The sequence below is a fragment of the Phaseolus vulgaris genome, chromosome 5, assembly GCF_000499845.2.
Source record: "Phaseolus vulgaris cultivar G19833 chromosome 5, P. vulgaris v2.0, whole genome shotgun sequence".
In the NCBI taxonomy this organism is placed as follows: domain Eukaryota; kingdom Viridiplantae; phylum Streptophyta; class Magnoliopsida; order Fabales; family Fabaceae; genus Phaseolus; species Phaseolus vulgaris.
Window position 1 is genome coordinate 29,232,332 of NC_023755.2, and position 15,625 is coordinate 29,247,956.

General features: G+C 31.1%; 2 protein-coding genes across 2 annotated transcripts; one reads left to right on the plus strand and one right to left on the minus strand.

Annotated features, from left to right (window-relative positions):
* Positions 1-2,595: 2,595 nt before the first annotated feature.
* Positions 2,596-4,206, minus strand: LOC137835378 (cyanidin 3-O-galactoside 2''-O-xylosyltransferase FGGT1-like). Its single transcript, XM_068643858.1, has one exon. The coding sequence runs from the start codon at positions 4,104-4,106 to the stop codon at positions 2,730-2,732; it is 1,377 nt and encodes a 458-aa protein (XP_068499959.1). The 5' UTR covers positions 4,107-4,206; the 3' UTR covers positions 2,596-2,729.
* A 6,307-nt stretch (positions 4,207-10,513) lies between these two features.
* LOC137835381 (ras-related protein Rab11D) lies at positions 10,514-15,596 on the plus strand. The gene is made up of 2 exons (XM_068643860.1): positions 10,514-11,076; positions 14,969-15,596. The coding sequence occupies exons 1-2, from the start codon at positions 10,856-10,858 to the stop codon at positions 15,402-15,404; spliced, it is 657 nt and encodes a 218-aa protein (XP_068499961.1). The 5' UTR covers positions 10,514-10,855; the 3' UTR covers positions 15,405-15,596.
* The last annotated feature ends 29 nt before the right edge of the window (positions 15,597-15,625 follow it).

Below are 15,625 nucleotides of genomic sequence, written 5' to 3' on the forward strand. Positions count from 1 at the left end.
GGCATATATTTTAATTTATAATATATTATGAAATTTTGTAATTATATTGTCCTTTTTGGAACGTATAGAAAATTGAGACTGGTAGGAACATTGGTCGAGCTAAGATGTGGAAGATCACACGTAAGAGGAAGAATGACACGTATGTTAATGATGAAGCTATGGAGATTGTGGTAACTTCTAATTATATCAGTTTTGAACCCCTCATTTGCTTTTTATGTTGAATAGAGTAATTCTTTTTGGTATATACTATTTTTGAGACATACTATTTTGGATACTATTTTGGATACTGTTTTGGGAACGTATTGTCTCTGCCATGGGTATATATTATGTTGGGCTGTGTTGGATTGTTTTGGACTATTTTGGATATTGTTTTGGATTATTCAAGGCTATTTTGGATATTGTCTTGGACTGTTTAGGATACTGTTTTGGGAACATATTGTCTCTGCGATGGGTATATATTGTTTTGGACTGCGTTGGATTGTTTTGTACTATTTTGGATACAATTTTGAATTGTTTTGGGCTATTTTGCATATTGTCTTAGACTATTTAGGACACTATTTTGGATTGTTTTGGAAACATATTGTCTCTACCATGGGTATATATTGTTTTGAACTGTGTTGAATTGTTTTGGACACTATTTTGGGCTATTTTGGATATTGTCTTGGACTGTTTACGACACTGTTTTTGACTGTTTAGAAGGAAAGCAATATTTTTCTACTTTAAAATACAGAATAATCTTGCAAGACCAAAATGAGTAGCTGGGCAACTTCAATTTCTCTTACCTATAATTTTCTTTATAAAATATTGGAGATTTCCTAGTTCCTTGGATTCTATGTGCACGGAATTTTGGATTAGATAAATAGTCCTTTCTTTATTATTGTTATTGTTTTTCTACATGGATCGTGTTTTGGATTCTATGAACACACATACTACTAGACAATACAGGAAAAGACAAGAGCTAATGCTGGTTGCTTCCATTTTTATGTTGGAAAATCCAGACATTGCATCAGATATATCTCCAAATGATAGTGTCATTTTTGGAAATGAGTATCCAGGGAGGGTCGGAGGAGTTTCATATGGAGCTTGTCCTACTCTTGCTTTTAAGAAATCCACAACAAGATTAAGTATGAATCATGGTTCCTCTAGTGGTGGGTCTTCAACTAATGTTGAAGAAAAGGTATACTAGATGACAACTGAACTTGCAATTGTAAGGAGCCAAATGCATACTATGCTAGCCTACATTGCTTTTAGACCTAACGTGCCAGAACATTTTGCTGCAATGGCATCAAATTTGGTACAAGCATCTATTAATGAGGTATAAATTGCTATACTTAAAATTTTATTATAATATCTTTTTTAATTATTTTTTAAAAATTGTCAATTAAGTCTAAACATGTTTTAACTTATTCCAAACACTTGATGTTGGAAGTGGAGCTCCATCACCAAACCATAATATAAGATCAAGTGGAGGCAGTAAAACAAATTAGGATTGGGAGTTTAGTCACAATATGTTTAGAAAGTGAAACAATTTATATTTTGACAATTTAATTTACTTGTTGTTTGGATTAGTTTGACATTATCAACTTTGTTCTCTCAATGAATGAATGAAGTCATCTTTTGATTATTATATTTATCAATTTTAATTATATTATGAAGTATAATTATATTATGAAATTAGTTTATGTGATAACTTAATTATATTATGAAACTTAACTGTGTAATGAAATTTAATTATAATATAAAATTAATTAATATTATAAAATATAATTAAATCAATTATTATAAATATTAAAAATTAAATTAAATATTTAATATTCGAATTATGACAGTTATAATGGTTATTATAAACGTCATACTATACTGTATTAAGTGGCGTTTGCCACTATTTACGTTGGATTTGGTTTACCCAGTTTTAAAATTACAACATTTATAACTGACGTAAATTTCACGCTTAAAACCGGCACTTTATACAATGCATTATATGGCGTCAGCTACAAGAGTTCTCAATTGACCGTCACATTAAACTTTGTAGCGACAAGAATTCTGGCGGTACGCGATACCACCACAGACGTACAATGTGGCGGTTAAAAACGTCAAGTTATACGAAAATAACCGTCACTACATACACGTTTTTTTATAGTAGTTATCAAGGCTTTAAACAATGATTTTAAATCTGTGGACTTGCTAAAAAATTGTGGCCTATTTGAAATGGCGATGACCACCTAAAACAACGACTGAAAAATCATTACTTAAATTTTAGGTCACCATTTTTATTCTTTAAGTCACAATTTTGTGTTATTGTTTAAAGTGTTATTTATTTCTTAATTATTATAATATTATATTAAATAGTAAAATTAAGCTTAACTCATCTTTAGAAAATTATCTCAATAAAATTAGATGGGTATATAATTTGTCTATATATGTTTATTATGAAAATCTTTATTTTATAATAAGAACACATGTAGATTTTTTTACCCATCAATAAACAATTCAGAATTAAAAAATTTCCTATAAAGTTCACCCGCTCTACCTTAATAAAATTCTTAAATAGATGTAACATAAATAACAAAAAATAATTATTGAGTAGTTCAATGATAGTTTGCAAGTGTTTTTTTTTTAATTGAGATATCTGTTGAACAAGAATCAAAGTGTAATCTCTCAAACATTTATTAAGCCTTCCAGCCTTCCAGATACTCACATTATGGAATAACTTTTAAAACTTAGAAAATTTACTTGAATAAATTTTGAAGCTTCTGACAAAAGTTATCAACACAAATGGACTCTAAATCATGACTTACCAAGAAATTCCTCAATTTTGCATGATTTTCCCTGACTTCTCTGCCAACCTCATTCTCTTCATCCATCACAATTTTCACTGCTTTGCTTACACTCTCCTTTGTGAACCAGCCATCTTCTTCACCCTTCTCCACTTCAACCCCAACCTTCAAGTTGCTACCCATCATCCTTGCATTAATAATATGATCACCATCTAGTTGTGGTAGTAACACCATTTGACACTTATTCACTAGTGCCTCAGTTAATGAACCAGCTCCACAGTGTGTTATGAAGCAACCCACTGATGAGTGCTCCAAAATCAACTGCTGTTGTATCCATCCACTGTGGACAATCCCTCTCCCTTCAATTCTTTCCTTAAACCCTTCTGGGAGTGCAGCTTCAATTGTCTCAAACCCAATAGGAACTTTCACAACTGCCAAGAATGGAAGTCCTGTAAGTTCAAGACCCAACAACAATTCTTGGAATTGACCATGTGGTAGTTTCCATTCACTCCCAAGGGCACAGAAAACCACAGAACCATCCTTGAAACTTCCAAGCCATGCACTCCACTTTTCATCCAAAACAGTGTTAGGTGGCTCAGGTATGATAGGTCCTGAAAGGACAACAGACTTCCCAAACTGCTCTGCAAGGTAGTCAACAAAAGGCCCCTCAATTTCTCTACAACCTTTGAACCCAATTGCATCTGATAGCATTAAACCATTGTTGAGGCGATCATAGAAGAGAACACCGCTACCAAACTCCCAGTTCCTCTTAGAAGCAAGGAACTTAGCTTCATGTGCATGAAGTTTGATAGATGATACAGGGTAACCAAGAGGGGGTTGCATAAGGTCAAGTTCAGTTAAGCTACCCTTGTGGTTCATCCTTGGAGGGGCTGTAGTGTAAGATACTGTGGCAGGGCTAACAATGAAGTATTGAAAGGATTTGATCCCCAAGCGAGAAGTGATGTTTGGTAGCCAATATGTGAAGTCAAAGAAAACAATTTGCGGCTTTAAATCTAGGAGGAGAAGCTCTATATCCCTCTCAGTGCGGTCCATAGCTGTCATAATGAGTGGACCCAAAGAAAAAGACACATCGGAAGTGGTTTCTGCACCATGAGGAAGACCTTCAACATGAGGAACATTGATAGGGAAAAAGGTGATGAGATCTGGGAAGAGGTTGAATTGCTCTAACTTGGATTGTGTTCTTCTGGGGACGAAGAAAGAGATTTTGTGTCCCCTCTTTGCTAACTTGTTGGAGAGGTGGAGATATGGAGTTAAATGTCCCATAGCAAACCATGGAAACATTGCTATGTGCAAAGAAGAACCATCCATTTTTTTTTCTTTCTGTGGATCAATTTTCAGCTTCCCTCACATTCAAACATATAAAAGCCAACTTCTGTACCTAATCCTTAATTTATTACGAAAGGATGCAATAATTAGGAAACATCTCTTAAAGTAATGGTCCTCGCTGGTAAAGGACAGTGAGTTGTTATTATTCTTGTATTTTACGTTTCATCATATTAGATTGAGAGTATTAAATTGGAACGTGCCTTAGTGTGGTTTTTTTATGTTTTTTTTTTATGGAATCATGGTTAATTTTATAAGTTAATTATAAAATAAGTAAAATTTTAAAATTATTAAAATGACTCGTGTAATTTGAGAGTAGAATCAGATTTTAACTAATATGTGTTAAAATCACAAGATTTTAATTAAAATCTAATTATAGTACGGTACAACTTTAACAATTTTAATTTAAATATATTAAAATTGTTTCAATTTAGCATCCCTTCTTCGTATCATGGTATCAATTTATCATGACTACTAATTTTAATAATTTATTATAATTTTATCAATTTTAATAACTTATTATAATTTTATCAGTTTTAATAATTTATCAAAAAATTATTCCTAATTTTATAATTAGATCTTCTTTTAAGAAACCCCTATTATTGGTATCCGGTGTACCTTCCTCACAGCTACAAACCCATGCGACACGTTTTTGAATCCTGAATTTAACTTAGATTTTTTATTATTTGATTTGATTTTAAATATTTGTCGTTTGATTGTGACTTGCACTTGCTACACCAACCCATTATATTTAATTAACAATTTTACTATAGAATAATATATAATAAAATCTATTTTAGTATATAAGAATATATGAGTATTGTTAATAAAAACTGATGAGAAAGTCAAGAAAAATAAAAATATAGGACACAAATTTCCAAAGTAAAAATTCAGTTTTACAAGGACAAAAGTTACAATTTCTTCTTACTATACAAATAAATACTCTATAATCAATAGATAAATAAAGGAGTTTTGAATAAAATGTTTAAACAATAAATATAATTAGTTAAAACAAAATAAATAAACAGCCATACTCACAGACAACAAAATATGAAAAGATTTTCAATAAAGTGCAAATAATTTTTTTTTTCTTTTTCTAACATTAAGTGAAGATCCAATAATGGAAAAAAAACATCATCCTTTATGAAGCAACTATCCCAGATCAATCCAACAAGAATTTGTTTTTAGTAAATTTTTGTCAACAAAACAAACACAATCTTATAGTATTTGAGGAAAGGAGCATGTAGATTCTTTAGAGGTATTTCATGCGTTGGAGTAGATTCTTTTTGTCATTGTTCAATGTGTTAAGTTTTTATTAATGAAATGTTTACAAATATTTTTAGAAATAAATATATTACTTAAAAAAAGGTAAAATATAATTGTAAAGAGGCTAACATAAATTATTGGAAAAAAATTACAAGAAAGAGATAAAATGCTAAAATATAAATGATTTCAATGAAATAGTTGAGAATATTGTAGTAAGTCGTTTATCCGTGAGAATCTCCATAATAATGTTTGTCAATATTAAAACTTTAATGTCATTTTTAAAGAATAAAGATTGGATCATCATCAACGATCAAATCACCTATTAAGATTATTAGTGGTAAATATTAAATGAAAGTTATTAGGAAGATATACAAAAGTTAAATATGATGCGCTATAAATATTATACTTGTATTTTGTAATAAGGGTTGAAACTTGTAAACCCTCCCCATAGATCCTAACTTATAAGGACTCATACCAACGAGTTACTACAATGTTCTCAACAACTTTATTTGAATAATTTTTTTTTATAAAACTCATGCTAGGAAAAACATGTCATCACATGAAAAATAACATAAAAATAAAAAAGAAAATGGAAAACAAACAAACAAGGGGAATTAGACCAAACTCATACAAATAAAAAATAAATAAAGAACTCCCAAGAGAAACAACCTAAGCAACTACAATGAGAGTTTAAACCAAAAAAGAAAGAACGAAATGAAGATAAGAAAGCAAAGAAAAGAACATTCTCTAAAGTGAAGCTTTCAAAGATGAACAATTGAATCATAATAATTCAATCACATTGACCTCTGTTTGCATTCAATATTAGTAGTAAAACCCAATGATAATCATACATGTGCCTACCAGTATTTTTTCTTGGATTAGAGGTTTTCTTATTGACTTGTATTCCAACTTTAAGAGGATGTCTCGATCTCTTGGATGTTTGTACTGGTTAATCTTCTTCACTTAATGATTCACCTTTATCCATTTTTTCATTCCAAAATTTAGAGACCAAATGAACTTCTTGTAAGAAAATAACAGTTGGGGGTATATTCAACTATATTTGTTGTCATGATGGTCGAACTTGACTCATGAGTTTGTTGATCATCACCTGAAAGAGATTTAAAACAATTTTGCAAGGTAAAATCGTGAGAAATAGTTTTAGAAGTAACAAATTTAGGAGGCGTTACATTTACGCATATTAGAGTTGAGATTATCCTTCAAAATGTCACAAATAATCAATAAACAATGAGTCCTTTTTTTGTAGCAAATCATCTAATTCATTAATACTCTCCAGAGAGGACATATAAGCAAAAATATTAACCTGAGATCCTGACCCAACCTCTATATCATCCGCTACAACAACAGATTTATTTGTTATCAACAACAAATAAATCTGTGACAAATTTCCTTAACTTTTGACTATCAAGAGATTCAGTCTCCACTTGGAAACAACAACTTCGACATAAGAAGTATCATGATCAATAGTAAATTAAAACTAATTCATCTTTTATGTTTTATTTGTATGATTACTTAATAAAAGACCAAAGTTCACCCACTTACATGCATCCATGAAGGTAATGGATCATTCACCTTCCTCTATAGCCTTTTGATTCCGGGATTCAATAAGTTTGAACTTTATCATTGACATAAAATGAAAAAAATGTCTTCTTTAGTTTTCAGATAGGAGCGAAAAGTGCAGGTCAAAATGTTTCCATATTTGGTCCATATTAGGCTTTGCATAACAACTTTCTATAATAGTCTTTTCAGAATGTTTTTGAATTTTTTTTCTAAAATCACTTTTCTAGAATATGTTTCCAATTTTTTTTTTCAGAATGTATTATTTGTATTTTGGATTTGTCTCACTAAAATAAGATTTTGGTTTTCCAATTTTATTCTGAAATTTCATTTCCAGAATGCTAAAAATCAATTCCAAATCTCCTTTTTTAGAATATATTTTTCAATTATAAATTTCTAATTCCGAAATGAAGGAAAATTCTGAAATTTCAAAAATTATTTGGGTGCATGTTAAAATTGATTGGATGCAGGAAGCAAAATATTTTTTTCCTGCACCCAACAAAGTTCTTCCTGCAACTTATCAATATCGAAAAATACAATTTTACCCCTTTCTGGAATAAGATTTCCAAAAAACATGTATAATAAGTTTCGGAATAAGTTTTCTGGAATGTATTCTGAAAAGAACTTTCCAGAATGAGAACAGATTAGATGAAACATTTTGGTCTTCTTACCCATTTGATGGGGTGTAGGAAGAAGTTTTTCGGGTGCAGGAAGAAACACTCAAACCTCTTTTATATTGTTTGGTTTTGTTTTATTTAATTTCTTATATTTTGGGAAATTTCTCCCTGCACCATATCATTTTTTTATATGCACACAACATAAGTTTTTAAACCCAACTTTGCCCTTGTCACATATTGATGTACGGATGTTAATATTCGGAAATCACATATTTGTTTACGGATATTGACATCCGGAAGTGTTAGCTTTACCTACGGATATTGATATCCAGAAGTGTCATGTTTGCCTATAGATATTATCATCTAGAATTGTACTCTTTGACTACGGATATCCATATCCAGAGACAAAAAATTAACTATAATCTTCCAGACATAAGCATCTGGTACAACTTTGAATGTGTAAGTCTGCAATACAAAAACACTTCTGGATATAGATATCTAGAAGTCACACAATTTTCAAAAACTTACTGCACTGCACTTCGTATCAGTTCCCACAACCACAACTCTTTTTCTCCTACGTGAACGACAACTCTTCTTCTCCTCTTCGTTATCGTGCCTTAAGAGCTCGGTGGTGTGTGTTGGGTGCCATCGTACCTTAGGTACGCAAGGTTGAGTGTGTAAGGGTTGTTGTAGGGGCTGTAGTGAAAACCTAGGTTTTATTTCATTAAGGATACAATAGATATTTTATATTGTTCATTAAGGGTACACAGGACATTTCCATAATGTTGTTGGGTGTACATAAAAAATGGTATGGTGCAAGAGAATCTGCCTATATTTTGTGCAATTGCTTCCTGCACCATATCACTGCACCCGATCCCAGCGAAAAAGACGAAACTGTCCTTAAAAAAAATTTCTGAAATATGTGTTCCGGATATTTTTTTCCAGAACGAAATTTTATATTATGGATTTTTTTATCTAGAATGGATTTTTTATTTTTGTTTCCGGATTTTCATTTCCGAAACACAATTATTTCTTTTCTGGATTTGTTTTTCCGAAATGTATTATTTTTTAATTCCAGATTTTTTTGTCCGAAATAGAATTTTAATTTTTGTTTTCAGATTTTTATTTCCGAAACTCAATAATTACTTCCGGATTTATTTTTTCAGAATATATTATTTTCAATTCCAGATTTTTATTTCCGGAATTAAGGGCATTTTTGGAAATTAAAAAAGTATGTTGGGTGCAGGTTAAAAATGATTGGGTGCAGGGAGCATTTGCCATATTTTGTTATAAGCTGGGCTCTGCAGGCCCAGCTATAGTCAGGGATCTCAATGGGTTTTTGTCTTGGTTCATACTATTCGCACGTTCCTTTTTACTTTATGCATTACCTGTTAATTTTCGTATTTTTGTTCTGTAAAACAGTAAAATCATATATAAATTAATTTTCATATCGATAATAGTTTCCATAATTCTACTTTATATTCTATGCGTTTAATTTCCGTTTTTATTAAATAATTTATTGACTTTTACGAGTTGAATATGGGGTTAAATAGAATAACTTTAAAGTTAATAGCTTGATGTTTAATATTATGTTCAATGTTAATATAAAAAAAAAATCCAAATTGAATTAAGGAACAATAAATCGCAAAAAGAATTAAATTATTTATTTTCATTTTATTAAAAAATAAAATTTTTATTGCTTTTTTTTTGTGTGTGTGCAAAGTATACACTTTCCAAAGCTTGATTCTCAACTAAATAATATCTTGAGTGAGTCTAAACACGCAACTCTTTTAATTTTTTATGCATACTTTTTTTTTATAAACAAAATTGAAATTTCACGGTTTACTAAATAAATTATGAGTATTGCTAATTCAATAAAAAAGTTATTATTATTTTTTTAAATTACAGTGATATTTTTATAGACATAACAAGTTTCCATGCTAATTATTAGTATGAAATTAGTTTCATATTTAAAATTATACAAGTTTTACTTTCCATCTCTCGTAAACCATCTATGAAAGAAAAGAATAAGAGCTTAAAAAGTGTTACATTGGCATGTTCCTAAAGGAACAAGTGTCCACAATCAATTTCTTTTCATGTGAAGTTCTACTAGTTTTCATAACAAATTTCTACACCAACTCATCAAATTCACCATCATGTGATGACTTATTACAAATAATTTAATAAAAAAAATTTCTCAACATGTATACAACAATATATATAGTATTAATCCTAAAATAATAATAATATTATTACTATTATTACTATTAATTTCTTCACTTTCTTATTTATTTTAAAAAATATTTTTACTTTTTTTTATCTATTTTCTTATTTTATACGTCTATTTTTTTTTTCTTTTTTTCATCCACCAATGACATAAAGGATACCAATAAAAGTGGTTTGTCTAAACATTTTAATGACTTATTAAAAGTATATAGTTGTAACTGTAAAATGTGTCTGACTGGTAGCTCACTTTCATGTAATAAATATACAGATCACCCCAAAAATTACAATATACCAATTCGTACATGAAAAATATATTCATAAATATATTTAAAATTCCAAGATACTGAAAAATATTAATATTGCATTTTAGAAAAAAAAATCTATCATATTTATGCATATTATATCCAACCACCTTTTAGAGCAATTGAAGTAGTTAGATGAGTCGCTTATTTGATTTCTAGAGTATTATTTTATCACTTTCCTTTTAAATGATTAAAAGTAAAACAAATTACTTGGAGTAATTTTAGAAATATTTTTGCCAACCTCTTCAACATTTAAACATTTCAAATTATTCTCTATACTAAATTAAAGAAAATTAAATATTTAATAAATTAAGTAAATAGGTTAGTCATGAAATCTAAGAATTATGGAAAATGGAAATGAAAAAAATTAATGATAATAATAATAGTTTATTGATATTATTACTGTAACGTGGTGCGAAGGAAAAAACGCGTCGAAGTAAAACAAAGGAACTGAAAGAGAAAAATAAAGAAAGAAAGGAAAAAGAAGAGAAGAGAAGAGAAAAGAAAAGAAAAAAAAGGGTTTCGCAGAAGACAATCCCCACAATTCAGGCGAACCTTGTTTCCATTTGGAGAACCTAAATTTCAATCCTTTTTCTCTTCCCCGTAAGAAAATTCAAAATTTCAATTCCGCAAATCGAAAATTCCCTCCTTGCTTTGCCCTTTGTCTCTCTTTTTGTGTAGCGTCATAATCGATCAGTTGAAAGCTAAGAAGAGAGTGAGTTGGAGAAGGTTTGGTTAGGATCCATCGATGGCGGGGTACAAGGCCGATGACGAGTACGATTACCTTTTCAAGCTGGTTCTGATCGGCGATTCCGGCGTGGGGAAGTCCAACCTCCTCTCGCGCTTCACGCGGAACGAGTTCAATTTGGAGTCCAAGTCCACCATAGGGGTTGAGTTCGCCACCAAGAGTTTGAATATCGATGCCAAGGTCATCAAGGCTCAGATTTGGGACACCGCTGGCCAGGAAAGGTCTCTTCCCTTTTCAATTCAATTACTCTTTCTACCAACTTCGATCTGTCATTCTCATTGTTTGCTGCTGCTGTTGTTATTTCTTATTACTGTTTTCTAGTATTCGGATTCTGATGTCGGATACCGCTTCGATTCACTGTTTTAATTGTTTCATTTAGTCGATTCATTTCGATAACGTTGTGGTGAAGGATTGGGGTTTTGTTGCTCTGGTACGGCGTTTGTGGATTTGTGTGCTTTGAGTTTGTTTATGGAATTGGAATTAGGGATTTTTTTTTTGTGAGTGTGCTCAAAATGCATAGACGACATCGTGAATCGTTGGTTACTGGTTTGAAAGACATGCAAAAGCGCGTCCTAACATCGATTGATTTATGGGTTTGAGGAGATACTTTGCTGGGCCGTTTGTTTCTTTGAAATGTCATTTGGTGGTATTGTTAGGAAAGTGCTGATTTCTTCTTATAGCCCTTGTTGATTTGGTAATGTGAAGTACGATAAGTTCTTAGGATTTTTTATTTTTTATTTTCTGTTCCTTTTTTTAGTATTAGGCCACTTGTGCAATCAGAGTAAGTTTGGAGTACTGATAATGCTTCAATTGACAAAAAGAATATTAGATTGGTTGTGGTAACAGGTTATTTTCCAATTGACCATTTGAACTGCTTGATTACATCATAAAATGTTTAATTTGTGTTGCTCTGGCACCTCCTATATTGATTTGTATAATTCAAAATTTTGTTTATACTTGAGAGTGTGTACATGTGTTTGTATATATTTCAGTCGAAGTCCTTAATCCCAAATGGTGGTGTGGAGTGAGTGACTGACCTCAAAATACTATTGCAGGATAGTGGGATGACTGCTATTTCTTAAAATACACTGCATAAATTATGCTGCACTCACACTCGTACTGAGAATAATAATAAAAATATAAAATTAAAGACATTCATATTAGTGATCAACTGTCAGCATTTGATAACTAGCCACCACTATGTCTGAAACAGAAAGGCTGAAATTGTAATGAGCTGGCCAGTTCAGTTTTGAGCATGCTGTAAACTGGGTAGCAAAAGATGTCTGTCACTGGAAACTGGCCAGAGATAATGTGTGCGGCCAAAATTGTTTCCAGAGAGAACTGGACTTATTTAGTGATAATGAGGCTAAGGTTCCAGATTTTTCAGTGCACAAATGATGAGGGTGGGAGGGGGAAAAGGGTTTATGTTCTTGGTTAAATGATGGGGTGGTGATGAGAGGGGAAAGACCTTCTGACATACTTTCTGGCTTTATGCCACAGCCACTCAATGATGATGGTCTTTCATGGGAACATTTCCTCAAGTTTTGGTTAATAGAAAGACCAGACTGATTGGTTCAGCTTAAAATTGGTGAACGGTTAGGTGTCTAGTGCAAAACCGTCTAGAAAATAACTACATAAACTGGACAAAGAAAAGAACTAGACGTACAATTAGGTGAAGTGGTTAACACCAGTTTAAATTTATTTATTTTTCATTTTCCCATTTAAGTAAAACTATTTGTTAATGCCCACATATGAGAGAATTGTTTGCCCCCATGTTAGCAATATGTTGTAAGCTTGGATTTTCTACTTGATATCTTATGTGAAAACTTGCTATATACCCCTCATAGCCTTAAAGATTGATTTAATTTTATAAATATCGAAGCATAATATGTTCTTCTCTGGTCATCATAAATTTTGAAGAAGCATACTTCTATATTGATAATTAGAGTACGCAAGTCTACTTTTAACTTCATGTAAGTGCTCTGCTTAAAATGATTTTAATATCTAAGGATCTGTTAGGTAAAACTAGCTCATAAGCTAGTTGGATAAACGTTTAACTTATAACTTCCGAACTGATAAACTAATTTCTTGACTTAAAAGTGTTCGGTACAACTAGATGATAAGCTATTTGGTAAATGTAAAATGACATAAAAGTAAGTCTTACTATATGAATAAAATTATGTAATTATAATTTTAGATTTTAAAAAAATAATTAAATTTTTATTAAAAAGTTTAGTGCTTTTATTTATTTTTAAAAAGTTGTGTATGTTTTTTTTTTATTTAGACAAGTCATGTTATTTAAACTAGTTGATTTAATGAGTATTAATCAAATTTATTTTTTATTTCTAAATTTAAACTACTGCTATGCTATTATATCGAGTTTCTCTTCTACAGTTTTTTATTGTGTAATTTTCACAATGCATTATGCAGTGAAACATTAGTTATTTCAATTTGTAATGATAAATCTTTTTTTATTTAATTTAAACTACATACAAAATAAAAGAAAGTAACCCAATAAATACTATAAATAGTGCAATATTTAAAATAAATATTCAATATCTTAAAAGAGAAATTGATCCTCTTGAAAAAGATGTTTATAGTGTGAATACGAGAGGAAGTAAAAAAGTTATAAGAAATAGTGATGAAAGAAAATTAAATATGCTACAAGCTATAAGGTAGAAGTTAATTGAAGTAGTTTATGACTTACAAGCTACAAGTTCCTAAAATAAGATATTTTTATGTACCTTACTAAATATTTTTGTGTTGGTCAAACTAGCTTATAAACTATTCAAATAAGCTAATAGCTTGCTTATTGATCTTATCAAACACATTTTTAAATTGTGAAAGTGAGTAGCTTGTTATACAATGTACTTCTGTGAGGTATTACACTTTGCATTGTTTAGACTGACCCTTAAGGAACTTCTAATATCATATTTTTTTTTTGAAGATCAAGTTGCTTAACAAAATAGAAAGTTATGTAATAAATAAATTACCATAACATGAAGTTGCTATTATCTTAATGCTTTCACTGCCTTTTTAATTTTTCTCTTAATTTATTTTTATATATGTGCAAGCATCTAGAACCTGAACATTTGACCATGGAATATATGTCATTTTTTCTTCAAATTCCCTTATTTGGACAGCAGTTCAATTTGGCTATGAATATACATAGGCATCTTGCAAACCTCGTCCTTAATAATCTATGTGCGTCTTGATTAACTTTTTATATGAATACGATAGTAGGGTGCAGCTGATTACTTGTTTCACGCGCTTTGTTTGTTATCCTAAAAATATCTATATATAATTATAATTTATAATACAATAAGGGACATTTGGAAGAACTTATTTGGGCATATAAAAGTGGCTTTTGACCTTTCTACAATTTTGTTTTTAAAAAGGTTCTTGCTAAGCAGTGCCCAAATTTAAAGGGAGAACGTTTTTATTGAAAATCATATAGGAACGCATTAAAAAATTATAAGGGAGGACATCTTTACACATCTCAATAAAACCTTTTTCCTTTTAAGTCCTTAAACAGTGTCCTCACTTTTCCTTTTTAATTCCTTCATGGAAAAGTCTATCAGATAAGATCAAGTAGATATATATATATTTTATTTTATTTTTTGATCGGCATCAATATGGAGAATAGAATTCAGTATGATGAGGCTGCTGCTGAATCTAGTTGATTTGAATTGCATCAAAGAGGAGGTTCCTATTTCTTAATTCACATGAATTCCTGCTACCCCTAAAATCAGTTATTTATTACTTAGTGTTGGAGATTGGAGATCCCACTAGAAATGAGAATATTTCATTGTATATAAGTGGGGAATGCAAACCTCACTCTTTAAACCGGTTTTATGAGGTTGAGTTAGGCTTAATGTTTACTTTTTAATACTTAGAAAATGAAATGAAGTAAAGGACATTAGTATAAGTAAGCAGATTGCAAGACTCCAATTTTGATTGGAAAAAAACAGTACCACTATTACTCAAGATGCTGCACCCAAGTTTTATAAGCTGAACTAGACCTAGAATTGTGTTTCAATGTAGTTAATAGAGATCTCTGTTGCTGTGGCAGTCATTAAATCCACTTACTTGACTTTTGTGTTGCTATACTAGGTACCGTGCCATTACTAGTGCTTACTACCGAGGAGCTGTTGGTGCCTTACTTGTCTATGATGTCACACGCCGTGCCACATTTGAGAATGCTGCAAGATGGTTGAAAGAGTTGAGAGATCACACAGACCCCAACATTGTGGTCATGCTTATTGGAAATAAGTCAGATCTTCGACACCTTGTTGCTGTTCCAACAGAAGATGGGAAATCTTTTGCAGAGAGGGAATCTCTGTACTTCATGGAGACTTCTGCTTTAGAAGCAACCAATGTTGAAAATGCATTTACTGAGGTTCTTTCTCAGATTTACCGCATAGTGAGCAGGCGAGCAGTTGAGGCTGGCGACAACGGCAGTTCTTCCACTGTCCCGTCTAAAGGACAGACTATAAACGTAAAAGACGATTCCTCAGTTTTGAAGAAAATTGGATGCTGCTCGAACTAGATGCTTCACCTATGGCAGTTGGTTTTTATGGCCTGTTTCATCTTGTAAATGCCTACACTGGAATCGTGATATCGTGTAGAATAAGGCTAGTCTTGCATATTATTTTGAACAGTGTTTACAATTTACAACCATCAACCATACGCAGGATTTATGTTTCGTAAAACGATCATTCTAAAACGTGTTTGAAACAAATAGGTCTACACCCAAGTTCATCATATAGT